The sequence below is a fragment of the Hipposideros armiger genome, unplaced genomic scaffold (genome assembly GCF_001890085.2).
Source record: "Hipposideros armiger isolate ML-2016 unplaced genomic scaffold, ASM189008v1 scaffold_513, whole genome shotgun sequence".
NCBI lineage: Eukaryota > Metazoa > Chordata > Mammalia > Chiroptera > Hipposideridae > Hipposideros > Hipposideros armiger.
In genome coordinates, this window is record NW_017731863.1 from 1,129,543 (window position 1) to 1,155,870 (window position 26,328).

General features: G+C 36.7%; 2 protein-coding genes across 8 annotated transcripts in view; one reads left to right on the plus strand and one right to left on the minus strand.

Annotated features, from left to right (window-relative positions):
• FGFR1OP2 (FGFR1 oncogene partner 2) overlaps positions 1-13,706 on the minus strand; it is a 25,803-nt gene extending 12,097 nt beyond the window's left edge. Inside the window, exon 1 of one of the 3 annotated variants that reach the window (XM_019668033.1) lies at positions 13,452-13,706. The gene's annotated coding sequence lies outside the window, so the exon portion shown is untranslated. The other 2 variants (XM_019668035.1, XM_019668034.1) reach the window with 2 other exon arrangements.
• A 136-nt stretch (positions 13,707-13,842) lies between these two features.
• INTS13 (integrator complex subunit 13) overlaps positions 13,843-26,328 on the plus strand; it is a 30,732-nt gene continuing 18,246 nt past the window's right edge. The window contains exons 1-6 of one of the 5 annotated variants that reach the window (XM_019668030.1): positions 13,843-14,398; positions 15,343-15,578; positions 17,653-17,727; positions 24,125-24,327; positions 24,711-24,791; positions 25,895-25,985. In XM_019668030.1, the coding sequence (XP_019523575.1) occupies positions 15,354-15,578; positions 17,653-17,727; positions 24,125-24,327; positions 24,711-24,791; positions 25,895-25,985 (675 nt within the window). In that variant the 5' untranslated portion in view covers positions 13,843-14,398; positions 15,343-15,353. Of the gene's footprint in view, positions 14,399-14,477; positions 14,555-15,342; positions 15,579-17,652; positions 17,728-24,124; positions 24,328-24,710; positions 24,792-25,894; positions 25,986-26,328 lie in introns of those variants that run through there. The other 4 variants (XM_019668031.1, XM_019668028.1, XM_019668032.1 and 1 more) reach the window with 4 other exon arrangements.

Below are 26,328 nucleotides of genomic sequence, written 5' to 3' on the forward strand. Positions count from 1 at the left end.
AGGTTGAGCTGTTGTTCAGCATCTTAGCTGTAGAGGGCAGTGTCACTGGCCCTCATATGTGGGATCCGAACCGGGACCCTCTGGCGTCACAAGTCAGCTCTTAACCAATGTGCCACTCGGCCGGCCCTGCCCATTTTTTAATTGGATTGTTTTTTTGTTTGTTTGTTTGTTTTTGCTTAAGTTGTATGAGTTCCTTACATATTTTGAATATTAGCCCCTTATCGGATATATCATTTGTGAACATCTTCTCCCATTCAACAGGTTGTCTTTTTGTTTTGTTGATGGTATTTTGTTGCTGTGCAAAAACTTTTTGGTTTGATGTAGTCCCATTTGTTTATTTCTTTTGTTACCCTTACCCGAAGAGATATATCCAAAAAGATATTGCTAAGAGCGACGTCAAAGAGTTTACTACCTATTTTTTCTTTTAGGAGTTTTATGGTTTCAGGTCTTACATTTAAGTCTTTCATCCAGTTTGAGTTTATTTTTGTATATGGTGTAAGAAAGTGGTCCAACTTCCTTATTTTCCATGTGCCTGTCCAGCTTTCTCAACACCGAAGAGACTACCTTTACTCCATTGTATATCCTTGCCTCATTTGTCGAAGATTAACTAACCATATAAGTGAGGATTTATTTCTGGGCTTCCTATTCTATTTCATTGTTCTGTATACTTGTTTTTATGCTAGTACCATCCTGTTTTGATTACTGTAGTTTCATAGTATAGTTTGATATCAGGGAGTGTGATACCTTCCACTTTGTTCTTTCTCAAGATTGCTTTGGCTATTTGGGGTCCTTTGTGGTTCTATATCAATTTTAGGATTAGTTGTTCTATGAGGAACTTTTGCTGTGTTAAAAATCAATAAATAATGTTTAAGAGGAGCTAAAAAAATTAGGAGACAAACATGAAACAGTCAACAGTTAGGTTCTTCAACTGGTATGCTGAGAGCTCAAAACAAAATTTTAATTTTAAAATAATGTCTCTCAAAAATGTTAATCTTCTGAAACTTACCATCCTTGAATGTTTCTCTTTCTACTAAGTTCTACTTTACCTTCTATACGAGCCATCTTTCCTTCAGAGTTTTCTCAAAAAAAAAAAAAAAAGTCACACTGTAAAATTACTAGGCCAAGAGCCAGGTCTACAGAAGTTAAATGAAAACTCTGGTATGGATCCAAGTTAATGGCTATAATTAAGGATTTTCATCAATTTTAGAAAAACAGAAATTTGCTACAGAATACAGGACTATGTTAGTACTGCTGTACTGGACTACAGCTCTTTACCAACCAATTCAACTAATTATTAGCCTCTCAGATACAGAAAAATGCAGCAAACTAGAAAACAGAATATTTAAATAATCCATGTATGTTAAGTTAAAGAAAAAGAAAATATAACATATCAGGCAGTTTCAGTAGGCTTTCATTTAAGGTTATATTTAACAAAGATTCAAAACTGTAAACTAAATACGGATGAAAAAAACAGACTTCAGAAAACATTCAAACAGTATTCTTGGTTATACCAACAGCTGAGCTTTCCTATTTATATGGATGTCACTACATCTACAATTAATCCCACTACAACAGAACACAAGATCCTTCCGAGCTACATTTTAAAGTTATCTGTAAAAAAAAACAAAACAAAAAGGAAAGGTGGGGGTATGAATTGACTTGTAATAAGTAAAAAACCCCTAAAAACAGAAAACACTTGTCCTACAGTAAAAATAACAGATGGTGAAAGAAAATGGTAAAAAAATTGGAAGTCTAGAGAAAACTGTAAAAGACTTGAGAGAGATCAAGTTTGTCTTGATTTAACAGAACAACTTGAGTACTAGGAATCTCTAAAAATGCCAGGTCCAAAAATGTAAATGATATTATTAGGCCCAATATCAGAAGAATACTTCTTTATGCTCTGTAATAGAACATCTACAAAAACAACAGGATCTGTTTCCAAATAAAATGCACTAAAGCTCCTACATATCATCAGATGATAGGTGATCTAGACATGAAAATACCTATACTGTGCAAAATTCAGTAAGTTGCCAAAAAAAGAAAAAAAGGCTACTTTCCGCGAATTCTCTGGGCAAAAGAATCCACAGGCATAGATTATTAATTGAAGCAGAGTTCTGAATCTAAATGGAGTCTTCCTAGATAATCATAAATCTTTCCTTTTGAAATATGAAAAGGTTATGCTGTGTTCTGGGGATATCAAGTTGACAACATGGCACCAAAGACCCACTACCTATTAAATACTATGCCTTAATTCAGTAGCTAAGGCTTAGCCTCCTTGCCTCAGAGCAATCACAGGCCTCAACTAAATTAGTCAAAGCTTCTTCAGAGTTTGTACTAAGTATTTAAGCCTAATGTTACCATACATAGTAAACTACTATTGTTAAAGTTGAATTATGAAATATTGTTACTTTCTCCATTTCATATTATCATCCAGTGGTATTACAGTCTTACTCCAAAAATCCTACCTGTTGAAAGAAATTTTTATGATTGGTTTCCACAAATCAGTAAGTGTCCAAGCTCAAAACAAAACTTTTGAATTTTCTAGTACCAAATCTTGACTTTACTGTTTGTTAATGGGTTTAAAAAATGTTTTTGTTTTTTTTTTTGGGGGGCTGGCCGAGTGGCTCAGTTGGTTAAGAGTTGGCTTAAGAGCATGAGCTCTGAACAACAGGGCCGCCGGTTCAATTCCCACATGTGCCAGTGACTCTGCGCCACAGCTGAGCTGCCAACAGGTGGCAGGATGGCTCAGCTGGTGTAACAACAAGATTGCCTGTTCAATGGAGGGCTATACCCACCTGCAACTAAGACTGAACTGGGCACCTCGAGCTGGGCTGCGGCCCAGATGGCTCAGTGGATAGAGCGTGCGCTCTTAACAACAAGGCTGCTGGTTCAACTCCCGCATGGGATGGTGGCTATGCCCACCCGCAACTAAGGTTGAACACAGCACCTTGAGCTTAGAGGCCACAAGCTGCTGCTGGGCAGCCAGATGGTGACTGGCGCCCTCCACAATGAAGATTGAAGAACAACAACTTGGCTGGTCCCCTTCTCCAATTTCCCAACACTGTTCCCCCCCCCCAATTCCCCAAAAAAAATTAAAAAAAAAAAAAAAAAAGAAATGTGTGGGGTTTTTTTTGTTTTTTGTTTTTTTGTCATTGGCTTCTTCAATTGGTTAAAAGCACAAAATTTAACAGGCAGAAGGTCTGGTTTAAACAAATTAAAAAACTTTGTTCTTTTCCCAATTCTCCCTAAGTCATACATATACACACCCATAAAAATGGTGTGTGATGTCGAACACAAGAAGTTTAATGGGTTTTAATATTAAAAACAAACATGACAATACAAGGCTCGATATATACAGGTACTTTACTCACTGTGATCAAATTCATTTTTTTACCAAAAGCCAAAGTGATGACTTAACTGTAGCCCTAAGACAGAGAAACTTACTAAAATAAAAGAGTAAATTTGCAATACATTAATAGCTGGATTGTGTTTTGGAATAATTCACTTCTCTGAAATGCTGCAAAGAAAAGAAGTTCCTCAGATAGCCCTTAAAAACAACAAATACATTAACCACTTGATGGCTTGATGCTAACTAAATAATAAAGGTAGAAATGCACAGTAAAAAAAGATACTATAAAAACTAGTATATTATACTATAGATACCATGCAACTATTGAAAAGTACTCTATAAACACTGGCTTTGATTAAAAGCCCTTATGCCAGGACCTTATAAAACAAAAAAAATCATAACAAATCCTTGGAGAAGTTCAAAGATTCCACCATCTATAGACACACAAAATCTGGCCTGACAAATTCCAAAAGAAACAGGATGATCCAGTTGTAAAAGCCATGAGATAAGAGCTGCCACTATCAGAATGGTCACCTGATAGCACCAGATAAATCCTCTAATTGACAGGAGAAACTCGAACAAGCATCTCATATATAGGGAAAAAAATTGGCTACAATATTAAACACTGATGGGGAAATTTCTTGGATAGCAAGGGATGTGGCCCAGTGCATGCCTTATTTATAAATAACGTAATCTGGAAAAATTGTAAAGGCGAAGCAAGGAGTAAAATCATTCCTAAAAGATTTTCGGAACATCTCCCAATGGATTTTATAGGGCTACCTCTCTCTACTGTTTAGGCATATGTAACATTTCTATATATACTAGTATGTTTGTGGTATGGATAGGTTGAGAAAGTCCCCTGTTGAAAAGCCATAATATTTATAATGGTTAAAATACTATTATAGTTTGTGTCTCCTACCAAAGACATTCTAATTTATCAATCAAGTAATACGAAAACACATTTAACTGGAACAGTTATTTATGAATTTAAATTACACAACACTTTGCTTCTTTTTCAGTAATCTTCCTGTTTTCATCATTCCAAGTCCTCAGCAAATCCCTTAAAAGGATAAATCCAAGAAGGTCCAAGCTCAGACACATCATAATCAAATTTCTGAAAACTAAAGACAAAGAAAAAAAATCTTGAAGGCAGATAGATAATGGAACACTTAAAGTGCTGAAAGAACAAAACTGTCAGCCAGAATTCTATATCCAGCAAAAATATCCTTCATATATGAAGGTGAAATAAGTATCATTCTCAGATGATGAAAAAAACAATTCATTTCTAATAGATCTGTTCTAAAAGAAATTCTTCAGAGAAGAAGCAAAATGATATCAGAAGGAAACTTAGAGCCATTTGAAATAAAGAGTAACATGAGCTGTAAATATATAGGCAAATATTATAAACTATTCTCTTTGCTTTAAAATGTCTGTTTGAAAACAAGAACTGTAACTTTTGTCTGATGGAATTTTCAATTTACGTAGATGTAATATGTAATTATAACATAAAGGTGGGAGGGTAAATGGTCCTATATATAGTAATAGGGTTTCAACATTTCATTTGAAATTATAAAATGTCAATTCTAAGTAGACTGTAAAAAAATTATATATATTATATATATATATGTTATATACATAGTAGTTCCTAGAAAATGCCTAAAGAAACTGTACAGTCAAAACCACACTAGATGAATTAAAATGAATTAAAAATGCTCAATAACCCAAACGAAGGCAAAAAGGAAAACAAAGGAACAAAATTCTGAAGGAACAAAAGGAAAACAAATAATAAGACGATAGACCTACATACAAACATATTAATAATCACACTAAATATAAATATTATATACACACTAATTAAAAGATAGATTACCAGGATTAATTAAAAAAACAGGCCCAACTATACGCTGTCTATACGAAACTCACTTCAAACATGATACAGGTAGGTTAAAAGTAAAAGAATGAGAAGATACACTATATAAACACCAATCAAATAAGCACACGAAAAGATGCTCAACATGACTAGCTACCAGGAAAATGCAAATCAAAACCACAACAAAATGCTTCACAACTACTAGGATGGCTATAATAAAAAAGACAAATAAGCGTTGGCTAGGATACAAAGAATTTAGAACTTTCATAAACTGCTGGATGGAAAGTGCAGCCACTTTGGAAAACAGTCTGGAAGTTCCTCAAAGGTTAAACATATGATTCAGCAATTCTACTCTTAAATATACACCAAAAATGTAAATGTGTCCACGCCAAAAACTGTACATGAATGTTCGTAGCAATATTATTCATAATGGCCAAAAGGTAGAACTAACCCAAGAATCTATCAACTGATGAATGAATAAATAAAATGTGTGTTATATCCATAAAGTGAAATATTTTTTGCCAAAAAAAAAGGAATGATGTACTGATACATGCTACAACATGGAAGAAAATTGAAAAATTATGCTAAGTGCAAGAATCCAGTCACAAAACACCCCACACATTTTATGATTCCACTTATATGCTGGCCAGAAGAGGCGAATCCATAGAGACAGAAAGTAGATCAGTGGTTGTCTAGCATGGGGACAAGGGAGAGATATTGAGGGGAAGCAGGAGGAATGGGGAGTGACTGGGCACAGGATTTCTTTCTGGAGTGATGAAAATATTCTAAAATTGATTGTGGTGATGGGTTGTACAACTCTGTAAATATGCAAAATTCATCAAATTGCATGCTTTAAATGGGTATTCACCCATTTAAACAGTATGTGAATTACATCTCAATAAAGGTGTATGATATGTGAATTTTATCTCAATAAAGGTATTATATATATATATATATACACACACACACACACACACACACATATATATATATATATATTTTAGCTGAGCCATCCTGCCACCTTTTGGCAGCTCAGAGGCAGCTCAGCTCGGGCCGGGCATTGAACCGCTGTTGCTCAGAGCTCAAACTCTTGAGCGAGCTCTTAACCAACTGAGCCACTCGGCCGGCCCTTATATTATTTTTTTAAAAAGAACTGGAGTGGCTATATTAATATTTGGATGAAGTAGGCTTTGAAGAAAATACCAGGGGCAAGCATTATATAATGATAAAAGGGCCAATTCACCAAGAAGATATGAGAATCCAGGCTGGCCAAGTGGCTCAGTTGGTTAAGAGTTGGCTTAAGAGTGCAAGCTCTCAGCGGTGTGAGTCCAGCCCGAGCTGAGCAGCCGCTGAGCTGCCAACAGGTAGCAGGATGGCTCAGCTTAAAAAAAAAAAAAAAAAAAAAAAAAANAAAAAAAAAAAAAAAAAAAAAAAAAAGAGTGCAAGCTCTGAGCAACAGGGCCGCCAGTTCGATTCCCACATGGGCCCACAGTGATGCTGTGCCTGAGCTGAGCTGCCAACAGGTGGCAGGGTGGCTCAGCTGGTGTAACAACAAGATTGCCTGTTCGATGGTGGGCTACACCCACCCGCAACTAAGACTGAACTCGGCACCTGGAGCTGAGCTGCTGCCTGCATAGCACAGTAGATAGAGCATGTGCTCTTAACAACAATGCTGCCGGGCTCGACTCCTGCATGGAATGGTGGCTACACCCACCCGCAACTAAGACTGAACACGGCACCTTGAGCTTAGAGGCCATGAGCTACCTACGGGAAGCCAGATGCCGACTGGCGCCCTCCACAATGAAGATTGAAGAACAACAACTTGGCCAGTCCCCTTCCCCAATTCCCCAACACTGTTCTCCTCCAACTCCCCAATAAAACTCTTAAAATAAAAAAAAAGATATTAGAACCCTAAATGTATATGTACCTAACCAGAGAGCTTCTAAATACATGGAACAAAAACTAAAAGAACTGAAAGAATCAATAGACCTATCAACACATTGCTAAAAACGTCAACACTTCTTTTTCAGTAAATGATAGAACTTGTACACATAAAATCAGCAGGCATACAGAAGAAATGAACAAACACCATCAACTAAATGGGCTGAATTGATATTTATAACATACTACAATCAACAACAGCAGAATACACATTATTTTTATGTGCATGCAGGACATTCACTAGGATAGATCATATCCCGGATCACAAAACAAACCTTAACGAATTTAAAAGAACTGTAATAATATAAATTATGTTCTCTGACCATAATGGAATTAAACTAAGATAGGAAGGTCTCCAAACATTATTTATAAATAATCCACAAGTCAAAAAAGAAGTCTTTTTGAAAATTAGGGAATATTTTTATCTAAATAAATACAAACACACAAGATATAAAAACTTTGGCATGCATGGAAAGCAGTACTTTGAAAGAAGTTTATAGCATTAACTTACTAGAAAATTAGAATGATCTGAAATAAATTATCTAAGCCTCAATCTTAAGAAATCAGGAAAAATAGATCAAAATAAACCCAAAGTAAATAGAAAGGAGGAAATAAGAGCAGAAACCAATGAACTGAAAACAGGACAGCAACAGAGACAAACATGAAACTAAAAGCTAGTTCTTTGAAAAAGTAAAGTAGATAAATCTCCAGAAAAACTGATAAAAAAAAAAATAGAGACGATATAATTACCAACGTTAGGAATGAAAGAAAAGATCACTGCAGACACCTAATTCATTAAAAGTGTAAGTGAATACAATAAATTTCATACACGAGTTGGATAATTTAGATGAAATCAAACCAACAAACTACATAAAGTCACAGAAGAGTAAAGAGATAATGATGAATGGTTCTATAACTATTAGGCATAGTTATTATAGTTGTCAATACTAAAGTCCTATAACTATTCTATAATAATCCTATAACTATTAAAGAAATTGAATTTATAGTTAAAAATATGCAAAAAGTCTCAATTTGGTTTCAATGGCAAAATTTCCCAAACATGTAAAGAAGAAATAACAATCTTACACAACCTCTTTGAGAAAATAGAAGAAAACTCATAAAAAGATTCCAGCATTACTCTGCTACCAAAACCAGACAAACACACTCCAAAGAGATAAACCACAGACTAACATCCCTCATGAACATAAATGCAAAAATCCTCAAAATATTAGCAACCCAAAATCAGCAACATATAAAAAATACACCACGACCAAGTGGGGTTTATCCCAGAATTCAAGACTGTTTTAATATTCAAAGATCAATGTAATTAACCACAAAAGAACCCCCCCGCCATACACTTGATCATATCAATTGATGCATTTGAAAAAACACAACATCCTCTCATAACAAAAATTCCCTGCAAACTAGAAACAAGCGGATTTCCTCAAATTGAGAAAGGGTATGTCCAAAAAACTATAGCAAACACCGTAATGGTGAAAGACAATTTTTTAATAAACCAGACTTCCTCAAAATTAGAAACTTGTGCTCTGGGAAAGACACTGTTAAAACAGCCATAAAATATGCAGACTGGAAGAAAAATATTTGCAAATTGCATCTCTGTCAAAGGACTTTTGATCTAGAATACATATAAAACTCTCAGAATTAACAATAAGAAAATGATCCAATTTTCAAATGTGCAAAAGATTTTAACCATAAAAAAGTTATAAGGATGCAAATAAGCATATGAAAATATGTTCACCATCATTAAAGAGGTGCAACTGAAACCATGATGAGATCCACTACAACCCTGTTAAAATGGCTACAATAAAATGTACTGCCATACCAAGGATGCAAAGCAACTGGAACTCATACAATGCTAGTGAGAATGCAAAATGGTATGGCTATTTTGGAAAATGGCTTGGCAATTTCTCACAAAATTAAACACAGCTACCATATAACTCAGCAATACCACTTCTGGGTATTTACTGTAGAGAGATGAGTGGATAAACAACCTGTAGTTCATACAATCCATAGGATGGAATACTACTCAGCAATAACACAGAACAAAGTACTGATACAGGCAGCAATTTAGATGAATCTCAACGGCATTATGCTGAGTGAAAGAAGATAGTTTCAAAGGGTTACATACTGGGGTTCCATTTACCTGGGCTGCCCAAAGGATGCAACTAATGTGATGGGTAAGAAGAGACCACTGGCTGTCAGGAGGTAGGAGTTGAAGGGGGCGTGGCACTATGGAATATTCTGGGATGATGGATAGTTCTGTATCCTGATCCCCTGTGATGGTTACATAACATCTACTCATACATGTTAAAATGAGTAGAACTGTAATCCAAAAAAAAAGACTATTTTATATGTTAATTTTAAAACTTAAAAAAAAAAAAATCACTCCTTGTTCCCAAGGTTTTGCGTTTGTTTTTAGTTCATCTGTTGTTTATTTGCATGTACGGTACAAAGAAGGCATCTACTTATATTTTATTTTTTCTTATGGGGGCCCCAGTCTCATTTATTGGATAGTATATTCTTCCCCCACTGAATTTTTTTAAATTGAAATACATTTGACATATAACATTATGCAAGTTTAAGGTGTCCATGATTTGATACATTTATATACTGCAATATGATTGCCATAGTAGTGCTAATTAGCACCTCTATCATGTCACATAATTATTGTTTATGGTTAGAATACTCCCACTGAATATTAATGCCACACCTGTTCATGTTTTTCTCAGTGTTATGGATACATTTCTGAGCTCTCTATTCTATCTGAGTCTATCTATCAGCCTCTATATCAATACCATGCTGCCTCAATTGTTATAGTTGTGAAATAAATTCTTAACTATCTGATATGGCAAGCCATCTTTTTCTTCTTCAAAATTGCTTTACCCATTCTTAGTGTTCTCTTTAACCTAGTTCAATCCAAATGGACCTCTAGAACACTCTAGAGTAAAATCAAACTGCTAAGTAATCATTTTAATTAATTTAAACTGTTGGTAGATTTCTGAACCTGAAGACTACTACCTTATATTGTCGTTTGGTCCAAAGGACAAGAGTTATTCCCATTGTATCAATGAGGAAACAAATTCAGGGATTCCAAATGTAAGGAGCTGAATGACAGCACCACTGAGCAAGGAAGGAACCAAGCTAGTACCAGAAATAGAATTTCTGATCTCCAGTCTAGTAATCTACTCAGGAGCAAAGGTGAATCCCCAGGGTCCCGAGTGCTTTTACCTATATAAAAACGATCTTGGTCATCCTGGCTAGAAAAACAAAGCAAATTCCCTGACCCTACTTCACCAATGGGACTTCCAAGACATTATAAAAATTGCATTTCAAGCTAGCAATAGAAAATAAATGGGAGTGTAAATGAAGAAAAGATGAAAAAAATAACAAAATTTCAAATGTATTTCTGTATAACTAAAGTCTAGCATTCCTTTTAATTAGGCATTATAAGACCAATAGTTAATTATAGTTAATTATAAGACCAATGAATGTTTACTGATAGGCTATTTGAAACTACAATTAACATCCAATTTAAAAAACATTCTCTAGATTGCATAATGAAATATTACTATCAAAATATACTATGTTTAAAATTTGTTTTGTAATTATAAAAATATAGCTATTCAGAGAAATGAATTATAAACATCAGGTAATTCAAAGCATAATTTTATTGGCACTTCAGAAAAACAATGACACAGTTTCTAAGAATCTGCATGTTCATTTCCTGTATGTGAAACCACAGAAAAGTTTAAAATATTTTATAATATGCACTTATTTTACCACCTTTTTTGAAAAACATCGTGCTTTTCCCCCTCTTTTCTCTTTTTCAGCCAGGAAGTGGAGTGGGAGGAAGACTGTTTTCCAAATTCTCTAGCAAGTTTTAAATTAAAAAAAAAAATAGACTCCAGGAAAAAAAAAAGTATTCTCAATTTAGTTTCTATTTTTATAGTGCTTATCTTAACTAGTCACAGTGCACTTACATTATCTTCTATAGGTAGTTCCAAATTACAGGTGAAATTTTTCTAAAGCAGGATTTCCCCCCCTGCATTAGCTACATACTCGCCCACAATACCACCCAAAACATTCAGTCAGACTCCTGGCAGAGGGTTCAGAACATTCCGCTGCTGATAAAAGAGAAACTACCGCCCACCCATGACTGCAACTGACAGCTGTTCAGTTTTAGATTTTGGTTAAAGAAATTTTAAAGAAATTTAAGTCACTCTTTTTTTCTTTTATCCACAAATCCACTATCCTATAACTTGACCTATAGAAGAAATAGTGTGACTACTGATAATGCCACTTAAGTGTCTTCAAATGTTAATCTAGTTTAGATAAAATTTTTTATTGAGTTGTTCAGGTAGGTACCTCTAATATTAATTAGTAGATAATATTAACAGACACGTACAGAAACAGAAAAATAAAAAGGCATAGTATGGTTTTCTTATAAACATATAATCTAAAGAGATCAAGAAAGAATGCATGTAAATTACATATAAAATAAGCACCTTATACAGACACATCACTGTATTTGAAAGCACAGAATATTTTCAGCCCTTAAACAAGATGGAATGAACACATTTGAAGCTTTATGATGAATTTTTAAAGGTGGAAGGAACAGAATTTGAAAGTAAGGACACAGGAGAATATTTTAAAATTACATATGTTACCTTAGAATTGTGGCTAAATATTAAGTTGCATAGACACATATCATATGTTCAAACAAATACGACAATTCAAGAAGGAACCTAATCCAAACCAGTTATTTCTAACCTATAGACCAAGGAGTCATTGGAAGAGTTGTATGGACGTACATACACCAAGCAAGGACTGTAGTCTAAAATATTTCTTTCATACATATATGCCACTATTTTTCAAATATATACATATACTAGTATAATACAAAAATCATTGAAAAACAGGTTTCTTTTGTCGTTATGCATAATCTCAATAAACAAATACTAAAAGTACAATTACTTGTGTGTGAGGGGTAAAGGGTTATTCACATTTAACACAAGTCAGTGGCCATTTAGCTAATATACACGATTCCTTTGGCTCTAAAAATTCTATGATTTTAGGGGAACTAAGGACTCCTATGGTGAATCTTTAGAACTATTACATTATAAATATTTATACATATGTATATATAAATAACGCCTGCTATGTGCCAAACACTGGACTACCTTTTGTTACAAATATGAATCAGACAGACTCCAGTTCAAACTGGCACAAGAGTCAGATACATGAAAAAAGTAATACAACCTAATAAATACCCTAGAACTGTTTCAAGTGCTTTGTTAGCCCAGGGATTTTTATCAATGTCATCTGGGGGAGTCTGAGGTGACAACGATCTATGGATTGGGTTGTTATAGGTGGTAAAAAAAAAAAAACTTAAAAAGGAAGAGTAAGCATTCTAGACAAATGGCAGAGCAGGAGCCAAAGCATAGAGCTGGGAAAGTGCATAACGTGTTTGGGGAAACAGCCTGGTATGGGGCAGTGAGGTATTTGAAGGTGCAAGATGCGAGTAAAAAGGTAAAATGGACTGGGATCCATAGTGAAAGGTCCTGAACGACAATGCTTAACCATTAGGAAATAATTCTGCCAGCAATACGGTTATCGAAAAGTTTAAGGAAAGGCGTGATAGAAACAGATTTGTATTTCAGAATGGTGGTAACTGTATGGGAAGGATGATGGTGGGGAACCTTAGGGCAGGGCAACTGCAACGATTCCGGCGAAATAAGAAATAACACAGTGCAGTGCAAGTGGGAACGCAAAATCAAGGACGAAGGTTTCTAGTTTGGACAGCAGGAGGGATACTGGTTCGTGATCAAAAACTGGACACAGAAGAAAGGCTGGAAGAAAAGCAGGCAAAGAGGAGTATTTCTTGGAGGGCTGTTTCAACAAAAGAGGGAGTAGTTATCCATGACATAGGCTGCAAAGAGATAAACTGGAAACCGAAGAGTCCCTCTTCCCTACACCCTTCAATGGTGAGCTCCCAGGTGGGTCAGGCCAGAAAAACACAGATACGGAAGGTGTGTCCACAGGGTTAGGGCCAAGGCTGTATTTTCATTAAACTTGCCTCACCTCAGTTCCGGAAAGAGGAGCTCAGAGCTGAGGCCGGGGAGGGGAAATACCCCTCGGATAGCCGGTGGGGGGAAACGACTAGGGCCGGGCAGCAGGTAGTTCAGGAGGTGCAAAGCACCAGAGTGGCCCAGGGGGAGGAAGCTTCCGGCTCCCTACGCCTTCTTCTTGTCCCTGGATAATTCCACTTACTCTGCTCTCAATCCCTCGCAGCCGTCAGCTGTGGCGATTAGGACTCAAAGCCTCTGCCAACTGGGACCTATGCACCCAAAGAAGAGATTTCCTTTCTCCTGTTAGGTTTCTTCAGCGAGCAGACGCAGAACCCGGCAGGAGTCGGGGGAAGGCTGCGGGATCGGCGGAGCTCAGCCCCATCACTGGCCGGGGGGAAACCTCCGATGACTGCCTCCCACTAGCGTTCCCACAGGTCTCCAACCTCGCGAGACTTCCTCCCTGTCGTCACCGCGGAGGGCAGAGCCTAGAGATTTATTTGCGGCTTCTCCCTGACATGCGCGAGAGGTGGGGGCGGGTCCATTCTAAGTCCCTCCCCATTTATCAACTCAGATTTTTGCTTGGCCTCTCACAAGGTCTCGCGAGTTTTGCCAGGGAACCCGGCCTGGGTGAAGAGACCGAGAAGGGAAGACCGGGTGGGAGGGTCTTACGCTTTAGGGGCCGTGGCTGGTTTAGGTGCCGTGGTTGGTACTTCGCTGTTGGGGAGGCTCTCAGGTCGCCCGGAACAAAATTCCCAGTGGGTGACTGGGAAAATTAGCGGGTAGAAAATCTTGAGGGTCGGAAGCATTTTTTTTCCCCTTGGCTCCGCCCTCTTCCTGTTCCGCGACCTGGGCGTCTGGCCCACCGAGGGGGAAGGGCAGCTTGGCGGGGCCGTCGAAGAGTGCCTTGCGCACGCGCGAGTCCCAGTGTGTGAGTGTTTGTGTTCACGCGCACGCGCGCGCGCTCCTGCATTTAGGAAGCTTGGGAAGAACCGGTGTGCTAGAAGATGAGCGGGGAAAGCATAGTCCCCTGTCTTTGGTACCAGACACTCCTGAATGTGCGCTGACCCTCCCCACCCAGCCAGCAGCCTTTGCCAGAGAGGCTGTAGTCCATAGCTTCTGTTCGTTTTCTCTGCAGGACCAGGCACGAAAGTAAGCTAACCTCAATCCTGAGGTCTTCCTTATCCACTCACCTTGTACTTTCCACCCCGCACCCTCCAGCAGAGTGTGTCTAGGTTTCTCAACGAAGAGTTTTGCATGAAGGGGAAATGCATTTGAAAGCAGAAGAAAATAGCTGGATCGTAAAAAGTCAGTTCGTTTTGATGAACACTTTTTTTCTTGCTTTTTGAATGTGGTTTGTCTGTTCAGTATAAGATTTTATTAGCGAAGCAAGGGCGTTTTTGTAAGAAAAAGTTTTAAAAGTTTCTCCTCCCTACCAGTGTAATGATAGCAACTAAGTTCCTGTTCTACGTGATAAGTTACTGTGGGGTTTCAAAAGCTAAGGGAGAGATTGTGAATTTGGGGCCCTTATCCTAATGCGCAGACCCGGTATGCAGTTGTGTTCAGAGATGTCTATTATGTTTTGATCTTTCCTTTTGCTGTCACTCTTCTTTCCTGTTTTTCCCACCCCCTGCTTTTTTCAGAACCCTTGAGACTTTGGAGGGGGAAGCTCAAAACTGCTGACTTGAGTTAGTTACGGGAGTTTATATGTGATTGATGTCAATTAACAAGGATCATCAAAAGTGTATTTGAAGAGTATTTGTCGTTTATAATGTAAGGGATCAGGTATAATTTGTAAAAATATTTTCTTCCGGCTATTTTAAGTTCATTCAAAAAGCAAGAAAATATGTATGGACTGTAATTTTGCCTGTGATTGATAGAGTGACAGCTTAATGTGGTGTAGCTCATCCCTTGAATTGGTAGTTACTTTCTGGTCATGACCGCACTAAATTTTGTCCTTTATTGGATGCATTTCTTTGGATAATGATTATTCACATTCCCTACCAAATCTTGAAGAAAAGACACAATTAGAGATAATTTAAGGTTATTAAGTGTTATATATAAGACATTTGACTAATCTATCTTATCCCTTACAGGTTTAAACAAAATGAAGATTTTTTCTGAATCTCATAAAACAGTATTTGTTGTGGATCACTGCCCTTACATGGCAGAATCATGCAGACAGCATGTCGAGTTTGACATGCTGGTGAAGAATAGGACCCAAGGAATCATCCCTTTGGCCCCCATATCTAAATCATTGTGGACTTGCTCAGTAGAATCTTCCATGGAATATTGTAGAATAATGTATGATATATTTCCTTTCAAAAAGCTGGTGAGTGTGAAGTACAAGCAAAAGTCATGATTTTTCGGGATGTGCTTAACTGCTTACTACATTTTTTTAATATATAAATGTGCTGTAGATTTGACTTAAACTGTTTGTTTACTATAAAAATGTGATATGTAGAACTCCCCTTGGGGATTAAATGTTATGTGTATTGAGTTGTGACCAATAGTAACGCTAACAATTATGGAGCACTTATGTGTGCCAGGCGTGTTCCAGAGTGCTTCATATGTATTAACTCCTCCAGTTCTCAGACAATCCTATGAGGTAGCTACTGTAACTACTGGGATAATATTCAAAGTATATAGTAACCAGAGTAGAACAGGCACTGACTGTTGATTTTTGCCAGCCTAAGCAGAAGGGATGTTGGCTATAAGCAATTTGTCAGACTGTGCTTTGAAGTACCATTTGAATATCAGCCTTGTTTATTACTGCCATGTTGGAGATGCGGAAACTGAGGTAAATAGAAGAAACTTGAGTCACATAGCTAGTTAGAGGCAGAACCAGAATTTGAACCTAGGCAGGCTGGCTGCTTAAACATAATTTCAGTGCATGTGTGCTAAACTGCTGCAGAATTTGGCCATATTAGAAAGAAATGCTCTTAATAATGCTGAGCAGAAATTGTTTTCATCGATGAGAAGAGCAATTGCATATTGATAGAAATTTTCAGGTGTAAAAATTATCTTCACTTTAAGAATAGCAACTGTTTTATTTTGGCAAAGTCGTTCGGTTAGCCATAAATGGATGATTTGCTTTCTGTCTGATTTTGGAGCAGCCAAGGCTGGGACCTAGCCAATTCTTAGCCTCGCACAGGTAGGGCAATTACAGTAAGACTGAACGTAGAGTCTAATATTATACATTCAAATATATTCCAAATTAAAATAAAACTTTTAGTCCCTCTGCAAATTGTGCATTATGTAGGATAAAAAAAATATGAGAGGGAGGATAATGTTGTGGTTTAGGGTACGTACAGGCTTTGGCTCAAATCCTGGCATTGTTGGCTACTAGCAGTGTGACCTTGATCCTATTGCTTAATCTGTCCAAGCCCCAGTTTCTTCCCATGTAAGCATAACACCTACTTTGTACAATTGTAGGATTTCAATGACATAATCTAAGTAAAGAGGCTGGTAAAATATGTCCCTGTCGGTTAAGTCTTCAGTGAGAAGGCTGCTTATCAAACTTATTGGGGAAGCAAAACTAGTATTTCATGAATATTAGGAGAAAAGCTCATGGATTAGATCATATAGTCTAATGATCTAAAAGGGAAAGAAACGATCTCACCCTTTCCCCAAAAGGAACATAGTCATCGTTTGATATACTTTCTAATAACGCATATATCCTTACTGTCATTATCATCTTACTTGATAGTATTTTTTTTCTTTTTTTTTGCATTTTACTTTAAAATGTAGAATAAAGTCCAAATCCATTATTTTAGCTTTCAGTGCCATATGTGATATGGCTATCTCCCACTTTTCTGAGCTTATCTCCTGCCCTTTTGCCTGCTCTGACCTTCATCCTTTTGAGGATATCCACTTAGAGGCCTTTGCATTGGCTGTTTGCTATACCTGGAATTCTCTACCCCCAGCTCTTTCCATGGCTGGTTTCTTTTGGTCGTTTTTGGAGTCCCTGCAATTGCCACTTCTATAGAGAGCCCTTCTCTGTCCAACCAACCTAAAATAGTTAACCAACTTCTCTTTCTTGGCATTTATCACTCTCTGAAATTATTTTGTTCATTTATTTGTTTGTTTGTATTCTCTCTGCACTGCTCTCTATCTTACCACACCCCCCAAACCCCTGGCTTTCCCCACATTGTGAGTAACAGAACTGTCTTATTCATCACTGTATTCCCATATCTCCAGTGCCGAAAATAACACCTGTCGTGTACTAGGCATTCTGTACCTATAAAATGAATGACTGAGTCAATCAACAAATCAGAGCTAGAGATGTATTTTATTTTATTTCTCATTCTTTTTACTATTAACTAGTAGCAAACTTTACATTTTAAATGTGATGTGATTGAGTGGAATTGGACGTGAATACTAATTATTGCTTTGAAATCTGTTAGGTGAATTTCATTGTGAGTGACTCTGGAGCACATGTTTTAAATTCTTGGACCCAAGAAGACCAAAATTTGCAGGAGGTATGGTTAGATTTTTGAACGGTGGCCTTTTTGAAAATTATGTGAAGGGGGGAATACTTTATTTTAAAAAAATGATTAAAAACATTTTTTATCAAAATAGTGTTTGCACATAGTTTTAAAATACCAACTAATACTAAAAGGGAAACAGCTATTCATTCCAGTCTTTTCCCATTTCCTAGTAACAAACTTTCAGGTCTAGCTCATTTAGTATTTACTTCCATATCTCTAAATAACGTTTTTTACTGCCATTTATAGAGTTGTCAGTTTAAATTTTATATATTTATTATTATTGTCAATGAAGAATTACCTTTAATATTCCCTCTCACCTATGCCACTATGCCTGCTCCCGTCCCTTCCCTCATTTTCTCAATATTGTTTTATCTGAATATATGGTTAATGCAAAATTCCATTTTTGCTTCATAATGTCTATGTAAAGTGTTATTGACTGCTAAGGCATGTAATATATGTGACTACTTCCTTTTTTAAGTTTTCATTGAGATATAGTTGACATACAGAAAATATGATCTACAGCACTGTATAAGTTTAAGGTGTATAGAATAATGATTCTGACTTTTGTATTGTTTTTTCTTGTACAACTTTTTGTTCTTGGAATTTATCACCTCCATCTTTTCTTCTTAATTTGCTTAGTTTCCTGTATCTGTTGATGCTTTTCCTCATATCTCTACAAAACTTTTCAAATTTTTTTTTTCAAAGGTTTTTTATTGGGGAATTGGAGGGAACAGTTTTGGGGAATCAGGGAAGGGGAGCAGACAAGTTGCTGTTCTTTTTTGTTCTTTAGCCTAGTTGTGGAGGACGTTGCTTCACTGGTCCATGTTGGTATTGTGATCATTGCGCTCTTCCTGGCTGAGGCCGATCGGTCGCTGGCCATTGGATGGCCGCTCATGGTGGTTGCCAGCTTCTCATGGTAGCTTACAGCAGCCCACTGCAGCCCCATTGCAGCCTACGCCGTCACCGGAAACTCATGGCAGCCCAGCTCCAGGTCGAGCTGTTGTTCAGCATCTTAGCTGTAGAGGGTGCAACATCACTGGCCCATGTGGTATCCGAACTGGCAGCCCTGCTGCTCAGAGCCCATGCTTCCAAGCCAACTCTTAACCAATGAGCCACTCAGCCAGCCCTCAATTTTTTAAATAATAAATGTATCATAAATTTAGCAGTTTTATTTTTTGTTTTTTTCTTTGGAAAAGTTCTTGGAGCACAGTTTTCTGCCCCACTTCGAATTGGCTCTTTTCTAGGCTGGGTGCGGTGCACTGCTGTCATCTCCTCTCTCCCTATTTTTCATATCCTGTTTTTTTCCTCTTTTTCTTTGTGGAATCTCTTATTTTTTTTAAAGATTTTATAGGAGAATTGGGGGAGGGGAACAGCACTGGGGAATCGGGGGAAGGGAAACAGACAAGTTGTTGTCCTTTTGTTTTTCAGTCTAGTTGTGGAGGACGTTGCTTCACTGGCCCATGTTGGTATTATCATTGCGCTCTTCCTGGATGAGTCAGATCGGTCGCCAGCCTCTGGACGGTCGCTCATGGCGGCTCTTGGCAGCGGCTGCCAGCCACTCACACTGGCTGCCAGCCACTCTTGGTAGCTTATGGCAGCCCACTGCAGCAGGGGCTGCAGCCTATGCCGTCGCTGGCGACTCACGGCAGCCTAGCTCCAGGTCGAGCTGTTGTTCACCATCTTAGCTGTAGAGGGCACAGCGTTACTGTCCCTCATGTGGGATCCGAACCGGGGCCCTGCTGCTCAGAGCTGGCATCCCAAGACAGCTCTTAACCAATGCGCCACTCAGCTGGCCCTGGAATCTCTTATTTTGAAAGAGTATAACCTCCAGAATTTCTGTAACTTACCTTACACTTTATTGATACTTGGGGTATAGAAATGTTAGGTTGGAAATAACTTTTTCCTCAAAATTCTGAGGCATTGCTTCACAGTTTTACAGCTACTACTGTTGTTGAGAAGTATCATTTTTCTTCATAATTTCTAATACCTTTTAGAATCTTTTCTTTCTCCCTTATGTTCTGAAATATCTCAGTGATGTGCTTTGGTGTTAGTCTTTTGTCGTTCATGTGTTAGGCTTTATATTCTTCAGCAAAATTTCTCTATATTGTTTGTTTGATAGTGTTCTTGTCTCTGTGTTCTGTGTTTTTCAGGAATCCCTATTAGTGCAGTGTTGGACCGCCTGAATTAAATTCCTTATTCTTTTTGTTATCAGTCCTCTTATTGTTCTACTTTCTGAGCCTTTTACCTATTTCCTTTTAACCCTTATATGGGACTTTTTATTTCATTGTATTTTTAATTTCTGAGAGCTTTTGCCTATGCTTTAATTATGTCCATTTTTGTCATATTCTTTTCTTGTTTTATGGGTATAATATTTTAATCTGAAAGTGTTTGAAGTTTTCCTTTTGATCTCTCAATGTTCTCAGAGTTCTTTTCATGTTGAGGCTTTTCTTAAATGCGTGCTGATATTTAGCTGTGCAGTCTTATTTAAAGACATGTCACTAAACAGCAGATTAGAAGACCTGTGTGTTGTGGAATAGGTATTACTGACTGACTTGGCTTCCCTGTGGTTTAATTGTTTTCACTGGGGGACTTCCACATGTCAGAATCAACAGACCATCACTCTGGGACTGTTCAGGGTCTCTAGAGATCTTCCGTTGTTTTACCTGTATGCTATAAACTTGGTTGTTAGCCTTCTGGGTGCCAACGAGAAGGGTATATTCTACTATCTAGTAGGCAAACATTCACTCAGTCTTTCTGATTTTGGTCTAGTACCGTGCTATCCGATATAGGATCTAGCCATATATAGCTACTGTTAGCTATGAAATAGCTATTACTTAAATTAATTAAAATTAAGTATAGTAAAAAATTCAATTTCTTTGTAGCGTTAGCCATGTTTCAACTGGTCAATAGGCCACCTGTAGGTGGTGACTACTGTATTGGACATCACAGATACAGAACATTTCATCAGAGAAAGTTCTATTGGACTGCACTGGTCTAGTTAGTATCTTATCTTTATACCTTCCTATGCCTTGTGGTATTCCTGCTTGGTACCTTTCTAGTTCAGTTCCTCCAAGGAATGCGATTCTGTATCTGGTGGGAATCAGGGCGAGGAAGTTAGTTACACAGGTTAGGCTGTAAGATTTGGGAGTCAGTTTGCTTCTTACACTGACTTTAAGCCAGTCATTGTTTTAAATATCTTGCCTCACCCTTGTTTTGTGTGGTACTTGATGCCTCCAGTTCCTGAACTGTTGGAATTTGAAGGACATACCATTTTGCCTTTTTTCCTCTGTAGGCATGTAGATTTCAACTTACTTAGTCTTATAAAGTCTGTTACCATTCCTCCATCCATTCTGATATTCTTGTTGACATTTCTTGTTTGCTGTTGTTTTCTCCATTCTTTTCATCTTTGTGGGTTTATATTTTGTTTTCCCCCTTTGGTTTATGCTTTTTAAAATTAAATTTCTTTATTACTGTTTTAGTGCAGTTTTTGGAGGGAACAGAAATAAACCCATGTTCAATCCACCCACTGTAGGCTTTTCAAATATTTTTTATCTGAGGATATTGAGTTTAGGGTAGATTATGTTCTTTGCTAGTATTTAGTTGGATATTAGACTTCACTAGGTTCTTCACTGATGAATATGAACATGAGAGGCAGGCAGTAGTGAAATATTTGAATACATTGTTGGAATTATTTCATGTTAAAATTTTTCTGTTGATGGATGCACTTCAGTGGAAGTAATCCCATCCAAATGTATTTTAAAGAAAGTGTGTTTGTCACTGTGTTCGGTCTTAAAATGTTGTGATTAGTGTTATACAATGTAAACATATCCTTTCATTCTTTTGAGGCAACTCACTAAAGGGGGTGGGCTTTTATTGGCTTGGCTTTGCATTTATATCACTACAGAATATTCTTTATCCTTTCATTACTTGAAAAAATAATATTAAGGACTCCATCCATTCTCTCTGTATTGTCTTTTTGAAATGGCACATATTCTGCTTTTTTTCTTTCAAGAGTTATTGTGAAAAGCTTGAAGCCTCTCTAGTTGTGTAGGAATAAAAATAAGTACAAATTTGTATAGATTTTCCTTACTTTACCTCTGCAGTGCAGTAAAAGGTATGCATTTAATACTGGTAGATACTGATGATGAGAGAATTACTACTTCACTGTGCTTTCTGAAGGGGCATGCACATATCACACCCATTGCCTTTAAATTAGGAATGGGGGAAAACTCCATTGTGAAGGCAACTATATAGCAAATCACTGGTGTTTCAGATGAGTAAAGTAATTGACCTTAATCTTGTCTCTGTTAACATTTAATGTTTAGATTTGGTTATCTGTGTCACACTTTTACCTAGTTTTTGTGAATAAATCATGAATAACAAGTGAAGTAGATTGATTGAAGAATGTTTGGGCTGAAAGGATTGTTGACATCTTTTGCTTCTACTCGTTCGTTATGCAGGTGAGGGAACTGAGGCTCACGGGCCAGCTTTGACTTATATACCTGGCTCCAGAGCTCTTTCTGTTCTAACACCTAACTCTATCCTATACATCTTAAAGTTTATTCTTAAAAAATCATCAGACTTCAGGAATTTTGGTCTTGCTTTTGTTGGCTAAATTCAATAAAATTTGAAAGGATCACAGTATGTGGGACAGGTTTTACTACTATTTTCACTTTCAGTTTAGGAAAGGGGCTGGGTGAGGTTGACCAGGTTCACATAGTATTAAAAAGCAGAGCCAGAATTTTAATTCACCTCTGCCTTTAAAAGTTAATCTTTGTGCTACTTCCCCCAGGACCACAATACCTCTTCCCTAAAAAGCAACTTTTAATTAAGCTTCTCCTATGTACCAGGGACTTCATATAGTCATGAATACACAGTATTTTTTTTTCTTTCTCTTTTCATTACTTTATGAATAGGTAATACCTATGTCATTTTAAAATAAAATTTACATGTATATACATACATATGTGCATATGTACACATATACATGCATGTGTGTGTGTGTGTGTGTGAGTAAAATGTAAACCTTGATAAGTTTCCTACTCATCCCCCGCCCCAGTTAGTGGTGTGCTCGAGCCTGCTCATGTCATCTTGGGAGAGCTGAGTGCTGAGTGTGCGCATCTGCCAACTTCATATTCAGTGAAGTTTGAAATCGGCTATGATGGGAATATTAAACCATAGATATTGGCAAACACTGCAAATTAGGGCTTGTTTTTTTCCTTTGGAGAGCTGGTTTACCAGCACGTCACTATTTATCCCCACAACTTTTAGTTATTTATGAGTCTTTCCAGGTTATCTTTATACATTTACAAAGCAAAGTCTTCCTACTTTGTTCTTTTTCAAGATTGTTTTGGCTATTCTGGGTTCCTTGCAATTCCATATGAATTTTAGAATCAGCTGGTCAATTTCTACAAAGAAGCCTGCTGGTATTATGACAGGGGTTTTGTTTAATCTGTAATTCAGTTTGCATTATATTTTAACATTTTAACAATACTAATTCTTCCAGTTCATGAACATGGGATGTTTTTCATTCATTTAGATATTTAATTTCTTTCAACAATGTTTTGCAGTTCTCAGAATATAGGAATTACATTTCTTTTGTTGAATTTATTCCTATGTATTTCCTTTTTGGTGACATTGTAAATGGAATTGTTTTATTCATTTCATTTTTGAGGTCATTGCGAGTATATTACGGTACAGTTGGTTTTTGCATATTGATCATATATCCTGCAACATTGCCGAACTTGCTTATTTCTAATAGTGTTTTAGTGGAGTCCTTAGGATTTTCTGCATACAAGATTGTGTCCCTGCAACATAGAGATAGTTTTACTTTTTCCTTTCCAATCTAGATTCCTTTTGTTTACCTTTCCTAATTGCTCTCTGTAGAACCTCCAGCACAGTGTTGAATAGAAGTCATGAGAGTGGCCATCCTTCTACTGTTTGTGATCTTAGATGGCATACATCCAGTCTTGACCATTAAGCATGATGTTATCTGTAGATTTTTCGTAGGTGCCTTTTATTGTTTGAGGAAGTTTCCTTCTATTTCTAGTTTGTGGAGTGTTTTTATCATGAAAAGGTCTTGGATTTTGTCAAATGCTTTTTCTTGGTATTTTTTGCAGATCATGTGATTTACAAAATTTTTCTATTGATATGATATTTACGTTAATGTAGAATTTCACATTGACTTTGCATTCCTGGGATGAGTCCCACTTGCTCATGGTTTATAATTCCTTTTATATGTTGCTGGATTCAATATGCTAGTATTAACATTTTGTTGAGGATATTGGTGTCCATATTTATAAGATATACTGGTTTATAGTGTTCTTTTCTGATGGTGTCTTTGTCTGACTTGTACATACTCAACAGAATTGTTTTCCCTTCTCCTTAGCTAATGGCAGCATTAGCTGCTGTTGGGCCTCCTAATCCCCGGGCAGATCCAGAATGCTGCAGTATTCTACATGGTCTTGTTGCAGCAGTGGAAACCCTCTGTAAAATTACAGAATACCAACATGAGGCCCGTACTCTACTAATGGAGAATGCAGAACGTGTTGGAAACAGAGGACGAATAATCTGCATTACTAATGCAAAAAGGTGAGATGTTAATCACATTAATTCTTTCACGGAGGCCATTTTTATGTCCTGTTGCAGCTCTCGTTGAAAATAGCAGGGACAGCATGTTAGCATTTATGCATGTCATACATGGCCTTTCTAATATTGAAGCTGTTGTTTATCCAACTCTAATAAAGGCTCCTCTCAGGGAAAACTGTTTAGATTGCCATCATGTAGGTTAATTTGACTTTTTTCTCATTAGTTTTTTGGCTGTTTGTGTGGTATTGTGAATGAGCATGCTCAAGACAGTCCTTACTGAAGTAATTTTAAGTGCCTATAACAAGATACTTCAGCTGAGTAGTGTGTTTAATTTTTCTCTTACTGTTTATTCCTTTAAGTTTGTTGTAACTTTTTTATGCCATTAGTGATAGTCATGTGCGAATGCTTGAGGATTGTGTCCAGGAAACGATTCATGAGCATAACAAGCTTGCTGCAAATTCCGATCAGTGAGTATAATCCATAAATGAAATAAATATTCCATCTTATAGTCATATGTATTTCGTTATAGCTATTTCAGTACTTTTAATAGTAATTGGTAGAATTCTCTACGGGTTCTACAAATTAGTCAAAAAAATGTATGTTGGATTAGAAAGTTTCCCGTTTTCCCTTTCACTTTAAAATTTTACTTTTTTCATAAGAAAGGTGATCAGAAGGCTAACATAATATGTAAATTTATAATGTATATTTGTTTTGATGGCTTCCTCTCATACTGTACTTCAAATTTGTAAAATGATCAAATTGCTATGGCATTATTTAGTATGTACCAAATCAAAATATAACAACTAATTGCATTATATGAATTTTTTACAAAGAAAAAAATCTATTAAAGATGTTTTTGGGACAGTTGCAATGTGGGGTCTAAGATGGAGCTATTAATTTTCTTAAGCGGACTGGTATTGTAAATGAGCAGGATTATTCTCACTAGGGGAAGCATGCTGAGGTATTTATGAATGAAGTATCATTTTCTCTGCAACTTACTCTCAAGTGGCTTAGTTAAAAAAAGAATGTACATCTATTTAGATAAAGACAAAACAAGCACAGCTAACACTTAGTGAAGCTAGGTTAAGGATATATGGATATTCATTGAATAGTACTTTCAACTTTTCTATAGGTTTGGAAACTTGAAAATAAAAAGTTGGGGGAAACTTTTAGCATTACAAATCCTGTATTCTTGGAAATAACCAATTATATAGGTAACAATATTGTCTGATTTTGCTCTTAAACATTAGTAAAAAGGAAACTAATACACAGTATATTCATTTACTCTGTGTCAGTTATTTATTATAAAAATTACCTGATTATAAGAATTTTCCCTTTATTTTACCCTTCAAACTCAGTAAATTATCATTTTTGCATGAATTTAATTTATATAAATTCATTAAATGTTCATACAAGTACAACAGCTAAACAGTTTTTCAAAATATTTAGTTTTCGTGTTCACAGTAGTATCTGATTATAGAGATACACTGTTTTATTACGTACAACTCTTGATACTAGATTCTTTACGTAGTATGTATTCTGTATTCTAAGTGAAAAGTTTTTCTTTAAGTCTCATGCAGATTCAGAAGTGTGAGCTGGTCTTGATCCATACCTACCCAGTTGGTGAAGACAGCCTTGTTTCTGATCGTCCTAAAAAAGAGGTAAGTGCAGAAGTAATGGAAGAAAAGATCATTGTTAGTTATTTTAGTAATAAATGCTGAAAAGAATTAGTTAGCATTATAGTGATCACATTGCTAACATTTTCTGCCAAGAAAATATTTTGAGTTTTCAACCTGTATAGCAAAATACCTAGGTTGGTTCTTTATGTTACAATTGTAGATTTTAAAGTGTTTTCCGTTTTGCTTGCCTGTTGACATTTATTTAAATGTGTTGCAAAACCAGCGGTTCGAGTCCAGCCCGAGCTGAGCAGCCGCTGAGCTGCCCAACAGGTAGCAGGATGGCTCAGCTAAAAAAAAAAAAAAAAAAAAAAAAAAAAGAGTTGAT